Genomic DNA, 25,892 nt, shown 5'->3' with positions numbered 1-25,892 from the left:
TTTATATATGGTATGTATCTGCCAGCAGAGCCCCATTATACCCAAGATTAACGCACCAACGGCCGACCAGTAGGAGGAGGCGCTGTCCAGCTCCCGGGGACTGAGCGCCAGCTGAGCGCTCGGGCCTCGCAAACAGCCAGTTAAATCAATAGGGTCAGGGTCTAAAAAATTGTTTCTGGGTAAACGTTTTCTCCCTTTCTCTCTGTGACGCTGGGATTTGGAGAAATGAGCCTATTACAGCAATCGCAGTAAAAAATTGGTTCCTTGTGGAACCGGAGGAACCCGAGTAAAAATACTTGGGGCATACATTTTTGGATTTAGAAAAAAAAAAAAAGAACAAGGCCGGAAAAAAAAAAGGGGGGGGGGGGGGGTAGCCTGACGTTTAGGGAATACAAAACGCGCCGAGAAAGCCGCAAAGTAGCCTCATTTTTTCAGGAGGGTCGGACCCGAGGAGGCAGGGGGCCTCCTGTGCAGAAGAGTTCGAGACTCCGAGTGCCTAGGCAAAGCATGCGGCTGTTTCAAGCTCGGACACGAAGCGACCAGAGGCTGTCGATCCGACTCCCAGGTGACAAATTTTGCGTACAAAACCATGCTGAACCTCACATTATTCGACGAAAAAAAGCCGAAGAAACACAGGGTTCAAATGATTCGCGCCATATACGCCTCCTAAATCCTGCTAAATGTCACCACAGACCCGCCACCAGCTGCGCAATGCAGTCTACCTCTGTCTCGTTAACAGAAAGCGAGCCGCCCAGCAGAACGCGCAGCGCGCACATTGACTGAAAGTGAATGCATGTTTAGCATGATAGTAACTGCTGATAGTTTTAATTAAAGGCTAGGTTGCATTCTTTATACTCGAGTTATTTTGCGTCATTGCATTTTTTTTCTTACAACGACGCATCAATGACGCACTATTTTTTTGTAAGCTGCTGCTCCCGCGGCTCCCGCTGCGTTATTTGGCTGCGACACAGAAAAACCTAGAAGCACGCAGAAGTTTGCGCACCGCGTGCTCGCTTTACCGGCTAGCGCGAGCGGTCTTCGTTGCTTAGCGTGTTTTGTCCGGTGATCGTGCGCGGGCGTCGTTGTTGACGTGCAGTGCTTTATGGTGCTTCATATGCAAAACTTCTGGTGCCGAGGGGCTGTAGAAGAGGACAACAATGTTTCGTACGAAAAAGGACGTTGACAAGCATCTCGCCGGCATTTTGGCGAAAATTAAAGATGAGAATGAGGTAAGGTGTTCTTGGCGCGTCGCTGTGACATTAGCTGCACATTAGCTTGCCGAAGTAGCTTTGGTGTTGGTTGTGCTGTAGCGTCGCATTTTGTTAGCTCTTATTGCGTCTTGTGCTTCGGTGGTAACTAGCTGTTTATTTTATGCGCATATGCAGCGTTTTGGCGGTTTGCCGACGTTAGGCTTAGCAAAGACCTTTCGAAACTTTTGGCAGCTACTTATTTTTCTCGAAATTGTCGTTTATTAAACCTGCATTTTAATGATATGCGGGCTGAGTGTTGTATTTCAGGCAATTTTCTGGTATCTTGAATGCTTGCTGGTTTCTTTTTATTTTGTTACTTTGCCTCGCATCGATATGCTCAAGCATGAACGATGTGGGCATTGACCGGTGAATAAACGTGTTGTGGCTTTCTGGTGCAGAATACGCTACTTGCTACTGCAAGTTTGTGTGTTGTTCGTGCTTTAGCTCTGACGTTCCTGTCAGCTGTGCACTGTGAAATGACGCGTTAGCTTTAGACTTTGCCCATTCATTGTGGATGTGTATTTGTTCTCTATTGGCAGTACCGAGGAGCACGTTGGTTTTGCGCTTTCAAATATATTGTACATTTTAATGGTAACTTTGACACTGCATTCGTCGATCATTTGTTCTTAATCAGGTACCCAGTGATCAACGCTGAAGGTGTGACGCCCTAAGGTGGCCATTCTCTTCGCCGGGTTTTTGGAGCGCATTTCAAAATGTCAACAGTAGTACGCGTGTAGTGCTGCCTCCGGGTTGGAAGGTGCCGTAGAATTATAATTTGGATGAAAATGCAGCAGCTACCTGTGCAAACCATTTTCTGATTGCCCGGAGTATACGTTTCCTTTTTTCTAAGGAGGGATTAAAGGAAAGGCGCTCCGAGTTGCTCCATCATTGTAGAAATGAAAGGAAAAACAACTTTTTTGCTGTAATGGACGGGCTAGCCCAAATAAATAAAATCGAGGGGGAGTGGGAAGAGGAAGAATTCTTTATTTAATAAAGTATCTTGTTGAATAGGCAGCCTGATCTAGATCACTATTGCGAATGTATGAGGGGGTGCTGATAAATATTTAGCCTTACCCAGAAAGAATTAAGCTAGGAATCTAAATTTCGGGGTGTGTCCCATATTTCACTGTATTCAGTGGGCAAAAATCAACTACCTATGATTTCAACTTGATTTTTTTCGCGCGTCACAGTGAACACGACAGTATCTCCAAAAATGTTCAGTGTGGAAGAACGTAGGATCATAATTCAGTTCCTTTTTCCCCCATGGGAAAGATGCAGAGCAGACGCCGTGAAGAAATGCTACAAAATTTGGGTAACAGGGGCTCTTCGTATCCAACAGTGAAACACTAGGTGTAGATTTTGGAACAGGTCATTTCTGTGTTGTGAGAAACACAGTGGAAGGCTTGTCTGTCTCCTTGCTTGCAAGTGTGAAAGCCATCCATGACATGATCGTGAAAGACCGCTGAATATCGGTCAGTATTGCTACATATCTAGGGGTATCACATGAGAGAGTTAGTGCCGTTATACACAACAACCTGGGAATGAGAAAGCTTACAGTCTAATGGATCCTGAAATTTTTGACAAGTAAACAGAAGGGGAGACGTGTGGAGACACCATTGGCTGTTTTCGAGTATTTTGCTAGAAATGAGTCAGATTTTCAGGACGAACTGGTAACTGGTGATGGGACATGTATCTGCTGTTATGATTCATAGGCAAAAGAAGTCTGAATGAAGGCACAGTTCCCCAAGGCCAAGAAAGTTGGGTGGTGCTAAAATCAATGCAGAAGCAAATGGCAACCATTTTTTGGGATAAGAAAGAAGTACTGCTTAAAGGACTACCTTCAAAAGGTTGGAACCCTCAGTGCAACATATTACTGCTCGTTATTGACAAAGCCGAGGTAAAATATTCAGGAAAAAAGTCCAAGAAAACCTCGTCAAAAGGGTCGTCGTGTTGCATGACAATGCCCTGCCACACACTGCAGGTGTCAGCATTGCTGAAATGACCTCCTTAGGCCTTTAGCTGATGCCCATCCATTCTATTCACCCTTCGCTTAAAGTTCTGGAGGCAACTGATGCTGCAAATCAGTGGTTTGACCAGTAGTCAGAGAAATTCTGTTTGCAGGGACTTAGAAAGCTGCAGTAGGGACGTTGCAAGTGCATTGAAATCCTGGGGGACTATGTAAAATACTGTGGCAGTTTAAGCTTCCTAGCTCAATTTTTTCTGGGTGAGGCTCAGTACTTATCAGCACCCCCTCTTAGCAGCTATGAATATGCATGAGTGAGTGCTGATTGATGATGGTCACCGTCGTGGCAGCAAACAGTGGCATGTGAACCCATTATGCTTAGGGATCCAGCAGATTGGTGTGCTTGCAGAGCATTTCTGTATTTTCCGCTTCACATACTTTAAACACTGCAAGAACATGCCTGTGGCCTGTTTAACAATGGCAAAATTTGATAGAGCGTGTGATATACATTCCGAGCTATAAGACAGACTGTTGGAGAAGTTATGCGATTCTGTGAGCCGTTTCAGTAACCTGAAAGGTGCACTAAAGAGGATTCTGAGCTCGTCATTTTACCGCAGCAGCTCTATTTGCACGCTCCAAGTATTCTTAGAAACTTCAAGTTATTGTTCTGTGCGGCCAATTTACATGTTAAATCGAATTAAACGTCCCGGCTCGCGCCTTATTTTTCTTGAACTCATCCCAAGAGTAGGAGGAGTCAACCAACGGGAGTGCCTTTCAGCCAGTTGTGTGGCCGCCTTGCCGCTCTGCCATCAGTGGAGTGATATGTAAAGCAAAGAGTCCACGCATATTTTTATTTCCGTGGGCCTAATTTGCGGCTATGTTGTCTGTGACCGAAACTATTTATTCACGAAAACCTAAAAAAAAAAACAGTAAAAGTGAAAGCGAAGCCATCACGCGACTCGTTGAAAGGCACTCCACGTGTTGGTTGACTCCTCCTCCTCTCTGAGGTTAGTTCAAAATAAAGATGGAAGCCGGGACATTTAATCCGACTTAATAGGGAAATCGACCGCACAGGACAATAGCTCGGAAGTTTCTAAGAATGTTCGGAGTGTGTAGGTAGAGTTTCCATGGTAAAAAGATGACCTCAGAATCCTTATTAGTGCACCTTGAATTCATGACATGTGGCGCAACAAGTAATTACCTAAGATTATGATGTAGAAACACAGCATTTGTTTGTCTTGTCAGTTTTTGCTCCTCACTGCTGTTGTGTCTCTGAGCATTAGCCGATAAATCGAAGCAAGGAGTCTTATTGCAAAAATGTAGTGTCCGAGTACAACGACATATTAAAAAAAAAATGTGATGTCTTAACTGATTCCATATTTCATTGATACTTCACTTGTGCTGGCCTAACAATATGCTTGCAATTGTGTGTCCTATCTGCATTCTGTCAGTGTATGTGGTCTGCCTTTATTTCAGAGAAAGATTAGAGGTTTCAACTTTGCCAAGCTGTACTTTGCAGTGAAGGACTATGAGTCGGCCAGGCGGTATGTACCCCTTTCAGCTGCTCGTTTCACTAATCCTTGTGACTGAGAAAAGGGATTTTAATAAATTTTGAATGCTTCCAATGTGTACTCTCTATATACACTTCATGTTTTGTAGGCTTAATGTACTATGAAAATTATCACATGAAACGAAGCATGCGCCCTTGTTCATCACCATGGCATACATGGCTGCATGATATTTATAGTTGGGGCTTGTTTTTCATGTACAGTTGAGCCCACTTATGACGGCCGCAGATATAACGAATGCTCGGCTATTATGAACGAGTGCGGTGCTACCGTCAAAATATGCATAAGATTCATCGCACACATGAACAACTTTGGCTACACGACTGGGTTATACCAAACGAGGAGGCGCAGTAAACTACCCGTGAAGTTGAAGAGGTTGTGCTTCCATTAAGTGCGGAGATGAAAGATTGCCTCTCAACCTTCATGACACTGCCCCAGAAAGAACATGTCATCAAAAAAATGCAACTGCAAGGCGGTACCGCCGTGCGCAGTGCTAACCGGAATGTCCGGCGTCCGGTAACACTGTAAACGGTAAACTAAACATTGTGATGATATGCTTTAACTCTCTATTGAAACGGTAACCGCCGGCCAAGCCCGCGTCGATGGCCTACGAGGGCAATCATTGCCTGTGCATTTGCCGGCTGGGAAAAGCATCCCAAATGAAAGAAGTGTGGTGCGCGCGAGACACAGGCATCGTCAAAAGCAAACCTACTAACCATGGCCGTGGATAAACTAACAGCAGCGATTTGAGAATTTTTCTTGCTGGCCATGCTGGTCATGTGATATTGAAAACCTGTCCAGTCGGCTCTATCATTTGCCATGCTACCAAGTGCAGGCAGCATCATACAGCGTACAGTGCAACTGATGCACTCTGCGCCACGAGCGGTGCGCTACTTTCGTCGCTGCATTAGCCCAGGAATGACAGATGAAGCTCGAAAGCTCTCGTTTATGCGGCCAACCTGCCACCAGCTGCCGTGGACACTTCTACCACGATTAGTTATATCACATCCCTAAATTTAATAGTTGACAGCAAGGGTCTTGACGAGGATTAAATGGCCGCCCTAGATAGCCTGAAAAGTGCTGTGGCAGGCTCTGCTTTGCACAATTAGGTGCGTATAACGCAGTTTTATAACAAATAAACGCGTCTTTCAGCGGCCTTAGTATTTTTGGCTGTTATACGGAAAGTCCACTTACTATGAACATAGGATATTTATAACGAACGGAATCTGCGTGACTGTCAGATTCGTTGTAAGTGGGCTCGACTGCAGTTCTTTTTTTTTTTCTAAGAACTAAAGTAAACAGTTTCAAAATATGGCTTTTTTGGGCTGTATTATGTGCCAGTAAGGAGAGTGTGTGAACCTGCTGGACGCAGTGTTATTAGCAGGGTGGTGGAGAGGTAACAGGCATGGAGGCAGGGTCTTGTTGCAAGTGCAGGGTGTAAAACTGTTGAGCCTTTCAGTGACCTTTGTTGAAAGTATATAGCGATAACATTTTCAGGTTTGAGCACATCGAAACCTTGCTGTTCTGACTGCTGTTTGACAGTGCCCGTGTAACAATGCTTCGTGAAGTGCCGCTGTCGAAGATAGTATGATATGCAGTCATTAAACAGTGAATGCAGTGTTAGTTTCAAGATTTTAGTATTGTATGTTCAAATGCTTACTAACTGTTGCTAAGATGTCATATTGATGTGCCATGTGTGTGCTGCGCAAGCGCTGCATGACAGAGGTTTTACTATCAGTTTGCTTTATGTTGTTTGTAGGTACCTGGCTGACTACTTGACTGTAATTGACAAGCAAGCAGCAGCATACAAGCTTATGGGAGAGATCCATGAAGCCATGGGAAGCCCAAAGCAAGCCCTGCAGGCTTACAAACAGTAATAATGAACTGTTACTGATATTGTAGATGGTAGTTCTATGTCGTGCAAGTGCATATTTTAAATGGTTGTTGATATTTCATGTATAGTAACCCTGTACGATGGTAAACTTGTAACGTACCAGTTTGGAGCTATTGCATCAGTATGTCTTGCCCGTGTTATGTTTGAGGAAGGAATCCGCTGGTAGTGCCCATGTTCTTTGACATATTTAATTTCTAGTCATTTAAAGGTTGCTTTTAGTACCTGTTCATGAAGTTTTTTTGTGTTAGGAGCCCCTTTCGTTTTCTATATGGTTACATGCAAAAGGCAACCTTGGTATATCTCTATATAGTGTTGACAGAATGCTTTGCATTTTATGATGGGCATATTCAGTATGTAACTTGGGATGTATATTTCACTTTGGTTTTGAGCCAGGTCCAAGACACTGGCGCATATTATCTTACCTCTGATTACTTCCTGAAAAATGCAGTGGGCAGTTATAAAAGGATCTTATAGCAGGAACCTTTCGTGATTCTTTAAAAATGAACGCATAATAATGTACCAATTTTGACTACCCCCTGAAACTAATTCAAATCTTCTTCTTCGTTGGCAGTTCCTTGGCGCTTGAAGACAACCAAAAGGACGTTATCCTAAAAAGTGAGATTTAAAAAAATCTTTACCCATAATAAAGTCTGTGGTTTGGGCAGTGAGAAGTGATAATTTATCAATGATTGCCTGTTTCATTGCAGTTTGTGAAATATACAGCAACTCACCTGCTGATCCAGATACAACCAAGGTATGAAAAAGGATGCTTACAGAATGAATGCATATTAATGTGGGCTGCATGTGATAGTACATAAGAGCCTATAAATTTTTGCAGTTTTTGCTTCTGCGCTGTTTGTCACTTTTGTCTGTCAAACATTTTTTCCATTATATGCTAAGCTAACTTTCAACCGGTCCTAAGATGTTCACTGGTTAAAATGTTTGTGGGGACTTCCTTTTCAGTACTGGCTGGAGCGGGCTGAAAACCTTTTCCCGGGCCATAGGATTGTATTTAAGCTCAAGGTTGGTGCTCGCCTTTCACCTTGTACTATCCAAAAGTGTGCTTAGATGGAGTGTAAAATTTTAGCTAAATTGAACGTACTTTCTAGATGCGCATAAGTAGGGGGGGGACGTTCCTGAAACTACTGCGTTGACTATTGGTCGACTGCTGCTTGCGATAAGGATTATTGAAAAAAAAAAAAAAAGTCAACATAGCATTGCGTGTCATAGCATCGTAGTAAATACTGTTGCTCTTGTTCATGCCTGTTACGGGTACATTTGGCCAAACACTGGTGTTCCCTAGATGTCATTGTTGGAGCTGGTAACTATTTTGGAGGTGAGGTGCAGCGTTTTCTTTTTGGTCCTAAATTTTTCTCTTGCCAAGACAAGTGTGCAGCCAGCGTAGTTTGTTATGGAGAAGGAATGGAATGAAGTGAGGGAATCGTTGTTTGATACTTTGTGGTTGATTTCTATTGTAGGAAGGGGTGGCAAGAGCCAGAGGAGAACCAGATGTGAAAGACATGGAAAATCTGATCACGTCTGAGCTGGTAAGCATTTCTCGTTTGCTGCTGCTTTTTTTTTGTTGTTTTTTAGTCATCTTGCTGAACGGAGTTTGCTTAGCCGTGCAGCATGTTGCTGGTATGACCATTCTGGCTGTGGTACTGCTGTCGCACAGATCAGTTCAGGCTTTAGGCGCCATAGGCTATCGTCATATATGACTGATGTTCTGAAAAACTTGCCTAAAAAATTAATACAAGCTGCGCCATCTAGTTTGCTTCTCTGGCACCATCTATTTGGTCTCGGTTTTATTTTTTCTTTTTCTAACGAGAGGAGGTGACATAAAAAAATGAAACTTTGACTAGAGGTAGTCTGCTGGTTGGTGATCATGGCGTCTGTTGCACTGCGCGCTCCTGGAAGGCAAAAGCTACACTGAGCATTTCATTTTCTTTAGAGCAGCAGTAGCGAGTTAGACAACCATGCAGAATGGCCGGATTTCAGTTCCGATTGCGACACTTCGTCTCAGAGGCCCATTATATCAGCACCTACTCGTGCGTGTTTCGTTTTGCTGCTCACATTGTATTTTATGCAGTGCGCCTGATCTGTAAATAATGAGTGGTTTTATTTGGTGCTTTAGGATCTTTGCAACATACTGCTAAGATATTTTACCGAATGCACTTGCAGATTTTTGATTATGATGACGTCAAGGTAGGCCAAGCCCCCTTTTCACCCGTAGAAGCCATTCATTATCAACCAAAAAAATAATAGAGAAAAGTAGGAACTGCAAGCTCTGCTATAGAAAAAAACGTGAACAGAACTTAGAACAAGTGTATTAATATACAACACATCCCATATCTACCTTCACTTAATGTCCTGGCGTGACTGCTTTCTCTAGTGACACAGCAGTCATATTGCCCAACTTGAGAGATGAAAGTGCAGTGTATTATATATGCAGCTGAAATTTGCAAGAATGATAGCTGAGAACATGTACAATGTTTTATATAGTTTAATTATTTTGTAATCACTTTCTGGCTCAGTGCAGCAGCATATATTTGTTTTGCTTGTATTTTTTGTTACCTGCATGTTTAACCAACAAATGTCCAAAAAGCTTTGCACACACAACTTTGGTTTTTTGTTCAGAAGTATAATCAGTTAGCTACAGTTCGATAGATTACAATGCGCAATGCGTTTAGCACTTCTAGAAGGAGTAAGTTTTATTTTAAAACACTCAAAATTGGTCATTTTTTTTCGCAGTAAGGAACGAGTTAGTTGGGTACTGTGCCCTCTGAGTTTACCTTGTTTATAGAGGTGCCTTCACCACTTTTCAGTACACTTTAAAGCTGGACAAGAGGTGGGTTTAGTTGCTGGGCCTAGTGGGCCTAGTCTTATGTTCCTTACTTCTCTTCAAGTGGAACTGTTGGAGGTTTCATAATGTGTGTGTAGTAATCCAGTAGACAGAGCAGCCAAATGCAGGGTACACCACTGGTGCATAAGTGCCAGTAGTGTATGTATCTTAGCTTGTCTGTTTGATCTGCTGCGCTGCTACATATATCCTATGGAATAATGTCATGCCGAAACATCTACCCTCATGTTGCAGGTTGTGTAGAATGACCGGTTACAAGCTGCTTGCAAATATTTGCACGAACTTTACTTGAATGACCCCAGCTCATCTACGAAATGGTTTAAAGGAGGAGCTTGAGCCTAGTTTTAGTCACTGAATGGCTGCCTTGAACCTCTGACCCCTTGCCACCGCGGTGGCTCAGTGATTACGGCGCTTGGCTGCTGACTCGAAAGACGTGGGTTCGATCCTAGCCGCGTCAGTCGAATTTCTATGGATGTGAAATTCTAGAGGCCTGTGTCTGTGCAATGTCAGTGCACGTTAAAAAACCCCAGGTGGTTGAAATTTCCGAAGCGCTTCACTACGGCGTCCCTCATAGCCAGGGTCGCTTTGGGATGTTAACTCTTTCCCTACCGCGCCCATTGAACATCGTTAGCTCGCTAACAATCATTTCGTGCCCTGATTTCAGAACCTTCTGCGTTGCTAATGACCACGCTGCAGATGTAGTTTGTAGGCCAGGAACCAAAGTTTTGTTTCCGATGTAGTTTTCTTTTGTCCCGCGAGGGGGCACTTTCTAACGTGCTGCGCTTATTGCCTGCCATGTTGCCCTATGATGATGCCTTCGCCGCTCGACTTCGGAGCCTTCCGCGTTGCTTACAGGCACGATGCGCATCTGCCTTGTAGCCAGAGAACTGAAGTTTTGTTTCCGATACAGTTTTTTTTTGCCCCCTACAAAACGGCATTTTTTGAACGCACTCCGAAGATGCGGTACCATCAAAGTCGCTTGGCATCCTCCGCATGCGCGGCACGCGCTGTAAGACAGAAAATCTCAGGACTCCGTTTCGTCTGCGAGTGATTTAATCGATGTCCTGTGCAACAACGAGCCTGAAAATGTTGCAAGGTGCTGAAATGATTCATTTTTCACATCGGTGATGATGGAAGCCAGCCTGAAACACAGGCGGCCGCGCTGCAATGCACAACTATAGGGTTTCCAGTTATTGTTTTGTAGCAATAGTACTATTCAAGATAGAAATGATTTTTTTATGCAGAGAGTGGCCAGTAGAGTAGCAAACATTTTGCATATTTCAGAAAATTTTTAACATTTTTTTCTTTTTAAATACAAGTGTGTTTTTGCAAGTTTTGTTGATTTTTTTTCTAAAATCTCTCTTTTAGCAAATAAAATTCTTTGTTGCAACATGCAATATTTTGTTCAAACGTATATTAATAGAAAGCACCTTTATTCAACTCTGCTTTTGGGTATTGCAATCAATATTGAATGCAATAGTTTTTACTGAAAAAAAAATGTACTGAAACCTTCAGAAAATGGTCATTTTTCCCATGGTACGGAAACAGTTAAACCCCATAAACCAAGCTCTCTGACCCAGAGCGCTCGATTGGGTGCAAGATGGGAATCCACGTTAGAGGGGCTACTGAGCCGAATATTTGAGGTGCTCTCAAAGCAGTCATATGGCAGAAATAGAACTACATAAGCTTTGTGGTTGGCATCAACTGGTAGCAATGTTCAGCTCATTTTATTTGTTCTATGTCGTACCTTTTCATTGGAACACTTTTGTATTCCTTTCTTGGAGCACCCGCTGGCAAAGCTGTTTGGTTGACACACTCTTGAATTCTTCATAACATGGCTTTCATGCTTGGTCAGTGTGCTTGTCACCCACTCACCAGATTGCACTGCTGAGCCTTGAAAGCATTGCACTGTTGCTGTGTACACCCAGACTTTTTTCACTGTAGGCTCTAGTGTACATGTGTACTGTATTGACACAACATGGAAATGAAGCTGCAAATTCAGTCCAAGGACTCCACAGGGATGTCTCGTGCTAGGCCTTTTTTGCAAACTTGCAAACGCTGCTAGTGCAGTCATCGATGCTGGTACAGTGATTGCTGCTTTCGCGCACCTAAAAGAAGTCCTCGGAGACTTTGGCACATTTTGATGAATAGCTTCAAGCTTGTGTGCAACTAAACTTCAAAAGCATCGGGAAAACTGTCTCGCATCCACCTCACTGCCTGCAGACACACAAGCGGGCGATAGCGCCTTTGCTCATCGCCAGCACGCTGGCGCTACACGCAGATTGATGGTAAGTGTCCATGTGGCCTAGGGTGCCTGGGCACTTGGACATTTTTTTTTTCAGAGTGTGGAATCCTCTACGCTGGAGGCTGATCCTCCAGAAGGCCGAGCCGAGTGTGAAAAGAACACCCAGTGTTGACCAGTCGAATGCAAGGTGTCTCCTTAGGAGCACTTTTCTCTGTCATTCGAAGGCATAATTAGTTGGTGGCAGAGGAGGTCCTCTCCCTGCAGCTGCATTGGTTGCTAGCTCTTGAGTTGTGGGCACGAATAAAGTCCAGATTGCTAGGGTGACTCAAATTGATGGGGTACAGTTTTCTCTGCCAGAGTTGCAAGGTCTTGCCTGTAGCACTATTGACACGGTATATGCATTGTGTACAGGTGACGCGTCCATTGGATGTGCCACTCCGAGTGAAGCTTTTGCGTCTGCTGCTGGACTCTGGGCGTGTGCTGGATGCCTACAAGCACGCCCTGCAAGCGGAGGAGGAGCCGCAGTTTGGTGCCGAGGCCTTCTACTCACTCCTGTGGCAGCGTTGCTTGGCTGATGTGTTTGAGGCATGTTCCTTCGTTTGTAGAATGTTGCCATGAACAGCGCTGTTTTTTTATTTGTATTTTCTGGAGTAGGCACACAGATCAGATGGTTTACTGGCTGGAGTGACTTTTTTTTTTGACTCCCCAAAGCTTTTCACTGTTACCGTATTTACTTGATTTCTAATGTGAACCTTTTTTCCTGGGAAAAACTAATCTAGAATTGACATGTGCATTAGAGTTGAATACGGGCGTGAAGCTGTATCAGCAACAGCCTATTGTCTTCAGCATCACAAAATGGTGGTTTGGTATTTCTTTTGAGTCGATCTCCTACCTCAGTTGTGGATACTGGTAGGCCTTGCAAGCATCTGAAGTGTTCATTCAGCAAGGTTGGGACCTGGACTTGAGCTTATGTGGAACCGTCAGTTGTGAAAGCACGCCGAGTTCGCTACTACACTGGGTTGAAGAGCCTCTGCACATTCCTTTGGTGATACTGAAACTCGTGTGTGTGTGTGATTGGTTAAAGCAAAGAAGGATTTTCGCCATTCTGTCGATTCGGAAGAGTTTCAGTGGGCCGAAGAATGGCCGGTTTCCAGAGATTGGTGGTTAGAAGTGCTGGTTCCCAGTGCCTCGCTGCAAGACTGTGGGATGAGTGAATGAATGCATGACCCACAATCTTGTCTGCCTTGTTTGGCAAGGCCTTTAAGAAGTGCGGAATTATGCTTTGGGTCATTGAGAGCTCCCCCCTGCAGGGGCGTCTGATCGCCGTGTCTGGGGAAAAGGGGATCCTGGTGGTTGAGCCAGTGCCAAGCGTTTGGACCTTTAAGGGGGGACACTGGTCTTGAAAATAAAATTTTATTAATCAAGTCATAGTTACCGTATTTACTCGCATAATCCTCGCACTTTTTTTCGCAGAAAATTGGTTCGAAGTTAGGGGGTGCGATAATTACGCGGGGAAAATTTTTGAACAATGCTTTGGAGTGCTGAAAGCAAATGTAAATAGGCTGTGAACCGGGGTTCTCAAGCCAGCTATTGTAAATTTATCCAAAACTTCAATTGCAAGCAGGACTTACGTTTGTAATAAAACCACAGAGACGACAAACACTAGCTGCAGAAACACTTTATTTGCGAAGGCTGGCCGCCCGCAACATCACCATCACTCAGAGTCCGCGGAGTCCACGTCGACATTGCCATCGCTATCGCTGGTCGCTGCTTCGTCGGCTTCCTCAGCTTCACCCTCTTCATCTTCGTCCCACACCAAGTGGTCTTCTGTCGCGTCCAGGGCGTTGGAAATGCCAGTTTTCTTGAAACTCTTCACGACCACGTCAGCGCCAATCATGCTCCATGCATCTGCTACCCAGCTGCACAGCAGCTCCACAGATGGCCTCTTTATCTTGCCACCCGGCGTAAGAGCGTGTTGGCCTTCGGTCATCCATTCTGCATACAGCCTCCGAACGTTATCTTTGAACGGCTTGTTCAAAGACACGTCCAGAGGCTGCAGCATCGATGTGAGGCCACCTGGTATTACTGCGATGTCCGTACGCAATTCCGTCAACTTCGCGCGAACAGAGTCCATGAGGTGACCGCGGAAGCTATCAAGAACGAGAAGCGACGGACAAAGAAGTGCTCCCGGTCGCCGTGCCCACACCGTCTTCAACCAGTCGATCATCAATTCTGCCGTCATCCAACCTTTCTCTTGCACCCGCACGTGTATTCCGGAGGGCAGCTTTCCTTTTGGCAGGGTTTTCCGCTTAAAAATCACATATGGTGGCAGCTTCCGCCCGTCCGCAGTCACGCCTAGCATGACCGTGCATCGTTGTTTTTCGGCACCAGTCGTCCTTATGTGCACAGACCGCGCACCTGTCTGCTCCACTGTAGTGCTGCTCGGCATATCAAAATTGAGGGGCGTTTGGTCCGCGTTTCCGATATGGGAGAGCAAGAAGTTTTTTTCCTGCCGAATTCGTATCACGAAGCGATGGAAGTCCACAATCTTGTCTTCATAGGCTGCAGGTAGCCGCTGGCAAAGCGTCGTCCGCCTCCTGAGCGAAAGTCCATTGCGCCGCATGAACCGCGTGGCCCACCCGTTACTTGCCCGGAAATCTTGCGCCGAGATGCCTTCTTTCCTTGCAATTACGCGCGCCTGGTTCCGCATCAGCTCTATTGACACGGCGCAACCATCCGCCCGTAGAGCCTTAATGTAGTCCAGGAGTGCAGTTTCAACCCCAGGAAACTTTCCCGTCTTCGGACCACGGAAGGCACGCCGAGTCTTGCTGGTTGCCTTGAGCTTGTCGTGCTGCCGTCTCCAGTAGCGGACACAAAACTCGTTGACTCCGAAGTGTCTGCTGGCAGCGCGGTTGCCGTGCTCCAAAGCGTACTCGACAGCTTTTAGCTTAAAGGCAGCGGTGTAGCTTGCGTATCGCCCCATGGCGAAGCGGCACCGAGAGCACGGTGACAAAAGTAGCACGCACTGAGCGAGGCCTACGAAAGTCTTCGCAAAATGGCAGAACTATGCGCGGAACTCGGGAGAACGTGCGGCGGTACCAGCGGAACAAAACTGACGAAACACCTTCTCGCCTTCTCGCTCTCTTGAATATTTTTATGTAGCCCAAAGATTCCGCTTTGCTTTGAAGTAATCATTTTCTTTCCTATCTGAGCTGTAGTTGTCTTAGGGTGTAGCTGGGTCATCCGCTCCTTTGTATATGTTAGTCCTTTTATCATTAGTTTGGTAATGCTATATTTTGATAGTGCATGCACTTTTCCTTAGTTCTGTCGAGTGATGTTGGGGATGCGATGATTATGCGAGGAAAAAAAAAATTCCAATTTTCGATGGGCAATGTGGGGGGTGCGAGCATTATGCGAGTAAATACGGTATGAAATTTTCAGGGCGCATGTATTTTTGTGTGCTGATTCTAGATATGTCATTTAATTTCGTGTAAAACAATTCCTTGAGCACTTGTGCACTTTTTATGCAAGTATTTTGCGAAGTGTTTTGAAGAAAATTTCCTGCAGGAAACTCGCTGAAATGTATGCCATTGGGTTCTCTTGACACCAAGAAATACAATAAGGGCGAAACTGTCTTCCTGCCTATCATAGAACTTAAGTTGTAGAGTTTTGAAGTTGTCGCTTCAGAAATGAGAAGGAAAGTGTGTGTTCCCGTTTCTGAAGTGGTAGCTTCAGTAGCCTACGAGGGGGTACCCAAAAGAAACCGGACAAATTTTTTGAATCGGCACAGCTTCTGTGGTACCGCGTTTTGCCACTAGGAGCGCATAGAACGAACATTTCAGAGTCAGTAAGCCGAGTGCCGTCGCTGAAGGAGGTCAGACTAGTTTAGGCAGAGTTTTAGAGTGACGACTGTTTTGTGTGAGTGTCGTTTTTGCAATGGCTGATTTTCGTGAACAGCGTGCGCCGGTGAAATTATGATTTTTTCTCGGAAAAAGTGGAACGGAAACTCTTGAAATATTCAGAAAGACGTTCAAGGACGATGCTATGGGGACAACTCAAGTGTTCCTGAATTAAATCCTGAATCAAAGCAACAGTCATGCCAATGGAAAACTTCAAATTCACCTCGCCTCAAGAAAGCTCGTCAGGTGAAACCAAACCTTAAAACAATGCTGATTTGTTTTTTCGACGTGAGAGGAGTCGTCCATTCAGAATTTGTTCCGCAGGGTCAGACAGTTAACCAGGCTTTCTGCTTGGATGTTTTGAAAAGATTGGGCAACAGTGTTCGGTGGAAGCGGACTGATTTGTGGCAGACGGGTGACTGGTTTTTCCACCATGGCAATGCCCCTGCTCACACAGCCCTGTCTCTACGACAAATTCGGACCAAAAATGGCATGACCTCTGTTCCTCAGCCCTCATACTCACCCGACCTTGCCACGTGCTACTTTCTTTGTTTCGTAGAATGAAAAGACATGTGAATGGAAAGCGTTTCACTGATGCTGCTGAGGCGAAGAAAAAAACGACGGAGGGACTGTCAAGCATCACAAAAGATGAATTTAAACAATGTTTTGAAAAATGGAATGAAAGATTCGACAAACGTATCATTGTAAGTGGAGAGTACTTTGAAGGATATTGAAGGTCTGTGCTGAAATTGTGTAAAAATAAGTTCAAACAAAAATAAGTCCGGTTTCTTTTGGGTACCCCCTCGTATAGCTCGAGTTCTATGAGAGCCAGGATGATAATTTCACCCTTATTGCATTCCTTGGTGTCAAGAGAACCCTATGGCATACATTTCAGCGAGTTTCCTGCAGGAAATTTTCTTCAAAACTCTCCGCAAAATACTAGCATAAAAAGTGCACAAGTGCTCAAGGAATTGTTTTACATGAAATTAAATGACATATTTAGAATCAGCACACAAAAATACATATGCCCTGACGATTTCGTAACTGTGACTTCATTAATAAAAATTTTTTCTTCAAGACCAGTGTCCCCCCTTAAGGCCCCTCGGCGGAGGCAACACACCACTTTGGCCCCAGCTTCCCGTAGACAGCACCTCTGGCCTGACCCGACTGGGGGAAATCGGCAGTCGCCTTTTCCTGTCCTCCCCTCCATCTTTCACTTTCCTATCTCTTTCTTACAACTTTCCTGTATACTCCTCTCTTGGTTTTTTTCCTGGCGGCTAGGGTTAACCTTGTGTGACCAACTACCCTGAGTTGAACCATATTGGGTTATAGTTGAGGTGTACAGCTGGCGGGGGCAGGACTTGCAAGTTCCTGTCCCGTCCCCTAATTGGGCTCCATGGTGGGTGGCTGGCACCATGACCAAGAAACTTAAATTTTTTATGGCTCCCACCCTTTCTAAACATGATCACTCTCTCAAGAGAGGGCGGAACGAAGCAGATGACTTTTTTAAAAGTATTTTTTCCAAAATTTTATGTTATTCATAGCAAAGCAGAAGAAACACAAGCAAGACTCATATCTCCATTCCAGGTCTCAAAATGCTTGACGGATGCCTTAGGCCTTGGCTACAAGGCATCAAAAATGGCCAGTGGTGACTTACTTCTTGAACTGCGCGACAGCATGCAATAGTCAAAAGTTGCAACCATTGTATCCATTGGGGACATCCCTGTCTCTGTGACCCCACATCTGTCCCTGAATACTGTACGAAGCGTCATCTCTGAAATAGATTTTGTCCATCTTTCTGAAAAGGAAATGCTTGAAGGACTTCCTGACCAAGAAGTGATAGATGTGCACCGGATCAAGATCTGGAAAAATAACAAAGAAATAGATACCAAATACCTGATCTTGACATTCAACACGTGCACATTATCCGAATCCATTGAAGTGGGCTACCTGAAAATAAATGTAAGACCGTATATTTTCAACCCACGCAGCTGTTGCAATTGCCAAAGGTTTGGCCACGGCTCACAGAGTTGTCGCGGCCGCAAAACTTGCGCAAAATGCTCTTCGAAAGACCACCAATCTGAAGAATGTGTTGGTATCCCGCGGTGTGCAAACTGTGAAAGAGACCATGCTGTCTACTCCGGGGCTTGTCCGTCCTGGAAGAAAGAAAAAGAAATAATTACTCTCAAGACTACTCAAAACATTTCTGTCAAAGAAGCAAGAAGGCGATACTCTCAGACAAACAAATTCTTCTTCACTGCAAAAACAAACTTTGCCGATGTGGTGCGTGGGCGCGGCGCACCACACCAGGCTTCGGAACCTGTCCAGGCCACACGTAGTGAGCCTGTGGTGGGGCCATCCGCGCCGTCTGGTGGGGTAGCTCACGCTACTCCGCACCCCCAAAGGAGGGAATGCAGACCCCTGGGTCGGCGGGCCTCAAGACCTCTTCCCACAGGTCGAGGTCAAACTCGAAAATCAACGTGCCTCCCGCACGGTCGTCCAGCGCCTCTGCAGAGGCGATGGACACGACCCAGGGCAGCCCCGTGCCGTCCACGTCGGACGGTCGGTGGAGCTCTCTGGACCGGTAAAAAAAAAAAGGCCCCGAGTCACGGGGCCATAAACAACTTGATGTAGTCTTTCTCTCGATACAAACACAAAATTAAGATGGCTTTCATAATACAATGGAACTGTAGAGTACTTCTAAACAACTACAGTGACATAGAAGACATACTAGGAGCACACGCTCCTGTCGCCTTATGTCTACAAGAGACAAATTTAGGACCTCGTCACACAAAGTTGCTAAAGAGATATACTGTCTTCCGTCGTGACCGAGAGGGGGCGAGCAGACTTTCGGGAGGCGTAGCCATCATTGTGCAATCTGGAGTTGCAGCTCGAGAGCTCAAACTGAAAACTAAATTCGTAGCTGTAGCAGCCACCGTGGCTGCTTACAAAACCATTACACTATGTTCCATATATCTTCAACCACACCTCGAAGTAACACACCATGAATTAGAGAATCTTGTAGAACAGTTACCGGAGCCATACGTTGTAGTTAGAGATTTTAATGCACACTCTTGTTTTTGAGCAGTGAGAATAGCAGGGGTCATGTCATTGAAGATTTTATACTATATAATAATATTTGTTTACTGAACAAAGGTAAACCTACTTATTGCACTTCTAGCTCTGGAAAAATGAGTCTTTTAGTTCTCCATCGGTGTTTAGCGATTTTAAATGGGATGTTTTAGACAACCTCTATGGAAGTGATTATCTGCTTGTTGAAATCAGTCTGTTATCTCCACTGTCAGTCACCTTGACAAAACCACGGCGTTGGAAGCTTCATTTTGCCGACTAGCAACTTTTTAGAACAGAAGCCACTTTAGAAAAAATTGTAGAAAATCTTAATGTAAACGAAATAAATGAACAGTTCACAACTTGTATCCTGGCTGCCACACACTTGGCTATTCCGCAATCTTCAGGAGTAGTACGACAGAATCAAAGTGTGGTGGACTCGAGATTGCAAAGAAGCAAAAAAACTGCAAAACAATGCTTGGGGCATATTTCGCAGATACCCTACACAGGAAAACCTTATTAACTTTAAAAAAAGCAAGAGCTAGGTCTCGGTATGTACGTCGGAATGCCAAAAAAGCATCATGGCAGAGCTTCGTTTCATCAATAAACAGCCAAATGACATCAAAAAAAATGTGGGAGCAGGTACACAAACTAGATGGTCTCCATTCACGGTTCCTCTTCTGACGGCTCCTGGTGTGCAGACAAATATAAAACAACAAGCAGATATATTAGGTGAACATTTTTCCTTTGTATCTAGTTCCTCTCACTGTACAGATACATTTTTCAAATACAAAAACACAGCTGAAAGACAAAGACTGCCGACAACGGGCAATGCTCACGAAGCATATAATAGTCCAATTACACTCCGAGAAATTGAAAGCGTACTTTCTTCTGGTAAACAGACAGCACCAGGACCAGGTGGTATCCATTACGAAATGCTCGCTCATCTGTCCGAACCCGCTGTAGACTCCTGAAATCTTAACAAAATATGGGTGTCAGGAGAAATACCGGAGGATTGGAAAAAAGCAATTATTGTACCACTGTTGAAGCCAGGAAAGGAGCCTACCTCCCCTAGCAATTACAGGCTCATAGCCCTGACAAGCGTACTTGCAAAATTCTTTGAAAGCGTTCTGAACACTAGGTTAATGTTTGTATTTGAATCCCGTGAACTTCTTGACATCCATCAGTGTGGGTTTAAAAAAGCATGCTCTACAACCGACCATCTAGTCCGGCTTGAGAACACAGTCCGAGAAGCATTTATACACAGACAACACTGCCTTGCGGTCTTTTTTGACTTGGAGAAAGCCTATGACACTACATGGAGGTTCGGCATTCTGCGGGACCTTGGAGACCTCGGCATCCGTGGTAGGATGCTGAAATGTTTGAGGACTTTTTGTCCTGCCGCTCATTTCAAGTACCTCTCGGTGCCACCTATTCTAAGAACTTCACTCAAGAGAACGGTTTATCTCAGGGATGCATTTTAAGCACTACGCTCTTCACAGTAAAAATGAATTCCCTAGCAAAAATAATTCCAAAGTCCATCATGCATTCAGTCTATGTCGACAATCTCCAGATTGCTTGCACATCCTCTAGGGTTACTTCGTGTGAGAGGCAAATACAGCTGACAGTAAAATAACTAACAACATGAAAGAAGCCAACAGCCACAGAAACCAAGGGGCACAGGGGATTTTTTTTAATTTATTTATTTATTTCGTGGTGTTGATCAATTTAGAATATTACTGAATATGTTATCGTTTAAAGATAACTGATTAGAAAAGCAGAAGAAAAAACAACCACATGCTGCCGGTGGGATCCGAACCCACGACCTCCGAATTACGCGTCCGGTGCTCTACCTCTGAGCTACGGCGACGGCTGTCAAATCTGCTTTCGGGAGTATTTATGTTTACAAGTAACCTAACCTTGAGAGTGTTCATCAGCGCCACCCACGCTCATAAGCGGCGGACGTAGAACGTCCTGAGTTAACGCAGGTGTGACGTAGAACGTCATCGAACGGATTCTGTGGCTGTTGGCTTCTTTCATATTTATAGCGAGCCCCTCATTCCCCTTGTTTGCTTAACTAACAACATGGGCAGATAAAAATGGTTTCAAGATTTCCTCGCAAAAGTCAGTAGCTTCTCGCTTAGAAGAGGACTGCACACTGATCCCACCCTTTATGAATGAGGTCACATTACCAGTAAAAGATGAGCACAAATTTTTAGGAATAACTTTTGACAAAAAAACTCACATTGCTGCCACCCCCTGCCACATTGCTGCAACACCCTCAGAAAGAAAGCTTCTCCCTCCCTGAATATACTAAAAGTACTGTCACGAAAACACTGGCGTTCCGACAGAACATGTCTTTTACAAATTTACCGCTCTGTAGTACGCTCTACCTTGGATTACGGATTTATAATTTATGGGTCAGCAGTACTATCATTTCTTAAAACGACTGGATCCATTGCATAATTTAGGTTTGCATCTTTCCACTGGTGCATACAGGACGTCACCCATAACCAGTCCGCATGTAGAAACCAACAAACCATCACCTGGAAGAACCATGCTTACATGCTCGCACATTCTAAAAATCCGTTCATTGCAGAAGCATATATGTTACCCAATCACCACAATGTGTCCATCTAGAACACTATTTAATAACAAACTGCAAGCTACCCGGCCACTGCTCTTGTGATTTGAAGAGATGTGCCAAAACCTAGGCGTACTAGACACTTTGCCGCGCATTGCTCAAAGACTACATCCACTGCCACCCTGGTACAATTTCCCTGCAGTCTGCGATTTCACCCTTACACAGTTTTGTAAAACAAATTCCACAACAACATATAATACAAGAATTTCTTACACTTGAGGAAAAGTACAGTACTTTTTACAGCTTTTTACACTGATGGTTCAAAAGCATGTTTACGCTGGAGGCGCGGTGGTACAAGGAAATTGGAATAAAATAGTGAGACTTCCACACTGTGCATCCATCTTCACAGCCGAATGTTATGCCATCTCTGTAGCCGTAGAAAAAATTCATACACAATCATACTCAACATAAATACCACCATAGCTCAAGGACAAAAAATAGAACTGTGCTGGGTGGGTACCCAGTCATGTCGGCAAAAACGGCAATGAAAGAGCAGATTTGTGCACTGTCCAAGCTTGTGGCAAGCAAATTGAAAATGTAAATGTGCCGTATCGAGATTGCATAAACATAGTAAATCTTAAAGCAAAGCAAAAATGGCAATCCGCTTGGAACAGTGAAATAAATAATAAACTACACTTGATAAAGCCAGTTTTAGGAGAATGGAAGTCGTGTACACCAGGAACGTTTCAAGGAAGTCATTATCTGCTGTCTCCGTATAGGTCACTCATCTTGCACACAACTTTTTGCTGGCGAAATAAGACAAACCAGTTTTTACATGACGAGGTGAATTACAGTTAACCGCATTTTATTTTCATGTTCGAAACTCGAAAAACTCGGTTAAGGTAGCTAGTCAGTGGAAGTGGTTAACAGCTCTCAACTGCAGTCTTGCTGCGAGAAATGCCAAGAAACTAGTTGGAGGAAACTTCTTGTCATTGTTATGTCGGGATGTTAGTGCCTGCAGAATAGTAGAATGTTGATCCCCATGATGCTTGCTCTTAACCATGCACTAGACAAATGGCTTCGTGCGAAGGATTCATGACTGCAGCATGCCAGGTGGGATTGAGTGCGAGGGGGTAACTTACTCGTGTGTCTTGCTTGCAGGCGTACAATGAAAATCAGGTTGGCCCAGTGGACGAATCTTTCTTTGCCAAGTACTTGCTGACCCTGGACCAGCTGGCCACCCTGACACTGGCCAATCCTAACAACTCTGCACCCTGTGCTACCCCTGGCTCCCTCAACGGAGAGTCAGCCAAGCAGGGGGAGCGGGTCGCCGTGGAAGATGCCATCAATGCCGTTACAGCGTGAGTGTTTCGCCAAAGGACATGTAGTCATTTTCTCTGCAGTTAGGTTAGGTTTTCAGGCGCTGATTGGGTGTGCCTAAACTGTGCGCTTGTCAGGTGCCATTCACTGTTTGTGAGGCGAAGCCTCTTCACTTGCGATGCTACCCCGCTAATGATAAGTGGGACGTGGCAGTGCTGGAGCTTCACCACTTCGCACTGTGAATGATGGAGTAGGCCCTTACGATTTTGGAGCACTTCTACTTCGATGCTTCATTCAGCGTGTGTACAGTAAAACATTAATGGAAATGCGAAGACAGTCATTCCAGCACTGCTCTTATGTCGTGATAGTCGGGTTGCCCATTCTTTCACCAAATAAATTTACCGGGATGCAAGCAGTTCTAAGTGTTTTTTTTTTTTTTTTTCGGGGTCATTCTGTAATTCAAACTTATTCAAGGTTATTTTACAGAGCGTTGAAGTTCATTATTGGTTGGACTGGTTAATGAGCAGTCTAAGAGTGCACAAAAATGTTTGCAGGCACAAATTAAAAAATCTGCTTGCAACATTGCATGCTTTAATCATTTAGCAGCACGTTGCAGCAGAAATTATTGCTGTACTACTGTAGATGCTGAGATATCCGCCTTGTAAATTTGCAGACAGTCAGCAATTTTGTTTGAGAAAATGAAAAATGAACAGAGATAAAATATAAATCACATTTTAAAACGGGACATCCAACGAATAAAAAACTTAATAGATGGGTAGAATATGGGCTGCAGATTTTGAAGATGCTACTCGCGAAAAAGTTTTTTTTTCTCAATTTTTCTGCCCTAAAGACCTTTGTCCCTCCTTAAGGGGGGACACTGGTCTTGAAAAGAAAATTTTATTAATTTAGTAATAGTTATGAAATTTTCAGGGCACATGCATTTTTGTGTGCTGATTCTAGATATGCCATTTAATTTCATGTAAAACAATTCCTTGAGCACTTGTACACTTTTTATGCAAGTATTTTGCGGAGAGTTTTGAAGAAAATTTGCTGCAGGAAACTCGCTGAAATGCATGCCATTGGGTTCCCTTGACACCAAGGAATACAATAAGGGTAAAATTATCATCCTGGCTCTCATAGAACTTGAGTAATAGGGTACTGAAGCTGCGACTTCACACACAGAAATACACATTTTCCTTCTCATTTCTGAAGCGACAACTTCAAAACTCTATAACTTAACTCTTTCGCTACCGCGCCATAGGCCATCGATCGTATATGATCGATTCAAATCGCCCACGCAAAAAAGCTCATTTTGGAGAGTCGTGAACGTGCTCTGCCATCTAGCTAGCAAGCTCAACAACTGCTCTTTGGATTGCAGCCTTGGTTTCAGTGTTTTGACATGAGGGGGCGCTGTGAAAAATAAAACTTTGAACGGCCGCAGCAGCGTCAGCCGGAGAAAATGGCGTCCGCGTTGCCGCGCGCTCCTCGAAAACGAAAGCTGACACCGAGTACGTCGGCCGGTTTCGGTTTCGTTTTTTGCGGCGAAAGCAGCGGTTATTAGTCGGGCAACAATGTACAAACGTTGGATTTCGGTTTCAACAGCGAGACTTCGCCTCGGGAGCCTGGAACGTGAGCGCGCACTTGCATGTAAGTTCTGTTTTCGTTCGCTGTGGGTTTTCTGCGGTCCATACGGTTTGTAATTGATGAGAGTGGTTTATTTTTGTGCTTCAGGGTCTTGACAACGTATGGCGAAGGCAGTTTGCCAAATGCTCAAGGTCGCGTCGCGTTTTTCAACCAAGACGACAGCTAGGTGCCCATATCGGCACATCGCTGCGGAGCGGCGCTCGGAGATTAGCTCGACTTCTCGACTTTTTTTTGATGCTCTTCACGGCGGAAATGATGAAGACCGTGTGCGGAAACACTAATAAGTATGCATGGATGAAGATTTTCGGCAAGTTCGGCATGACGGCTCATGGGAAGACGTGAATCTGTTGGAGATGCTGATGTTCATTGGAATCATCATATACAATGAAATTGTTGACCTGCCGCGACTTTATTTCTACTGAAATACCAGAATAATCTATTCTGGCCCTCTGCCATCAAAAATCATTTCTCAAAATTGGTATTTCGCTTTTTTGTTTTGTTTGTTTTTTTTTGCACGTAACGGACCCGGATGATTCAGTGGCGGCAGCATCTATTGGCAAGACTTGGAAAGTGTCCTGGCTTTCGAACCACATCGCTAAAACTTATTTCATTGATTCTGATGTTTTAGAGCTTGCCTAAAATGCCAAATTTTATCAGCTGGCTATCAGGGAGCAGCTCATTCAAGAAATCTTCGGGCATGATGAGGGAAATGAAGTCCACGCCCCCAATCCTCCCATAGAATCCATTCAACACCAACCGAAAAAAATTAAAAAAAGAAGAAACTGCAAGCTCGGCTATCAGAGAACAAGGGAGGAACAAAAATAAAACCTTATGTGAAGCACCTGTCAGTCTACCTCTGCTTCACATCTTCACCCCTGATTGCTCTTCACAGTGGCACCACAGTCAGGACCCCTGACTTGACAGGCCATGGAAAGTGCAGTAAATTTTTCTCATAGCTGAAACTGTGAATAATGACAGCTATAAACATGTACAACAGTTTGTATATTCCAGTTTTCCTCTAATCAAGATCTGGCTTAGTGCAGCTGGTAATTTTTGTTTTTGCTACAGTGAAAGCTCGTTAATTCAAAACTCGATAATTCGAATTTTCGGATAATTCGAACTACACTACTTGGTCCGGCCAAGCTCCATAGAGATCTGTGTATAAAAAAGCCCGTTAATTCGAAAGCGAGTCGGTTCCGTTACGGATAATTCGAACTACGCGCCACCGCGTCTGGGCGGCTTGGCACACAGCATGTGGTCAAAAAAAAAAAAAAGCACCTCCTCCGCATAGTTAGAGGCTGCGTATGTCCTAAACGGGGACAGAAGATGGAACTAGATAAAACCTTGGAAGAGTGGGTAAAGCTTAAATGGCGCCATCACTGGCGCGGTGGCCGGTGGCCGGCGGCACCGGAGGGAAGGGGGTTGGCGACTGCGCTGGCGGCTGCCTACCCTCTTTTCCGGGCAACCTCCAGAACTCGGAACTCGCAACTAAATGCTCGTTAATTCGAGCCCTGTTAATTCGAAAATAGGGATAAGCACTGTCAGCGCGGTCCCAGCCAACGCCCATGAAGGCTATGACTTCGGACGGGCGTTACA

The 25,892-nt window shown here is 44.6% G+C and overlaps 1 protein-coding gene across 3 annotated transcripts in view; it reads left to right on the top strand.

The window, feature by feature from the left end:
• The first annotated feature begins 965 nt into the window (after nt 1-965).
• The window catches only part of LOC149342214 (E3 SUMO-protein ligase RanBP2-like), a 100,047-nt gene continuing 75,120 nt past the window's right edge, over nt 966-25,892 (top strand). For 2 of the 3 annotated variants that reach the window (XM_089544512.1, XM_089544510.1), the window contains exons 1-9: nt 966-1,229; nt 4,690-4,757; nt 6,541-6,654; nt 7,247-7,290; nt 7,383-7,429; nt 7,639-7,698; nt 8,154-8,222; nt 12,192-12,365; nt 22,494-22,693. In XM_089544512.1, coding sequence (XP_089400638.1) covers nt 1,158-1,229; nt 4,690-4,757; nt 6,541-6,654; nt 7,247-7,290; nt 7,383-7,429; nt 7,639-7,698; nt 8,154-8,222; nt 12,192-12,365; nt 22,494-22,693 — 848 coding nt within the window. In that variant the 5' untranslated portion in view covers nt 966-1,157. Of the gene's footprint in view, nt 1,230-2,962; nt 3,098-4,689; nt 4,758-6,540; nt 6,655-7,246; nt 7,291-7,382; nt 7,430-7,638; nt 7,699-8,153; nt 8,223-12,191; nt 12,366-22,493; nt 22,694-25,892 lie in introns of all 3 variants that reach the window. The other variant, XM_089544511.1, reaches the window with a different exon arrangement.

This window comes from Amblyomma mixtum, chromosome 5, assembly GCF_055824585.1.
Source record: "Amblyomma mixtum isolate Tamu chromosome 5, ASM5582458v1, whole genome shotgun sequence".
NCBI classification, from domain to species: Eukaryota; Metazoa; Arthropoda; class Arachnida; order Ixodida; family Ixodidae; genus Amblyomma; species Amblyomma mixtum.
The sequence above is the reverse complement of the archived record's forward strand: the minus strand, read 5'-3'. Positions and strand labels throughout refer to the sequence as shown.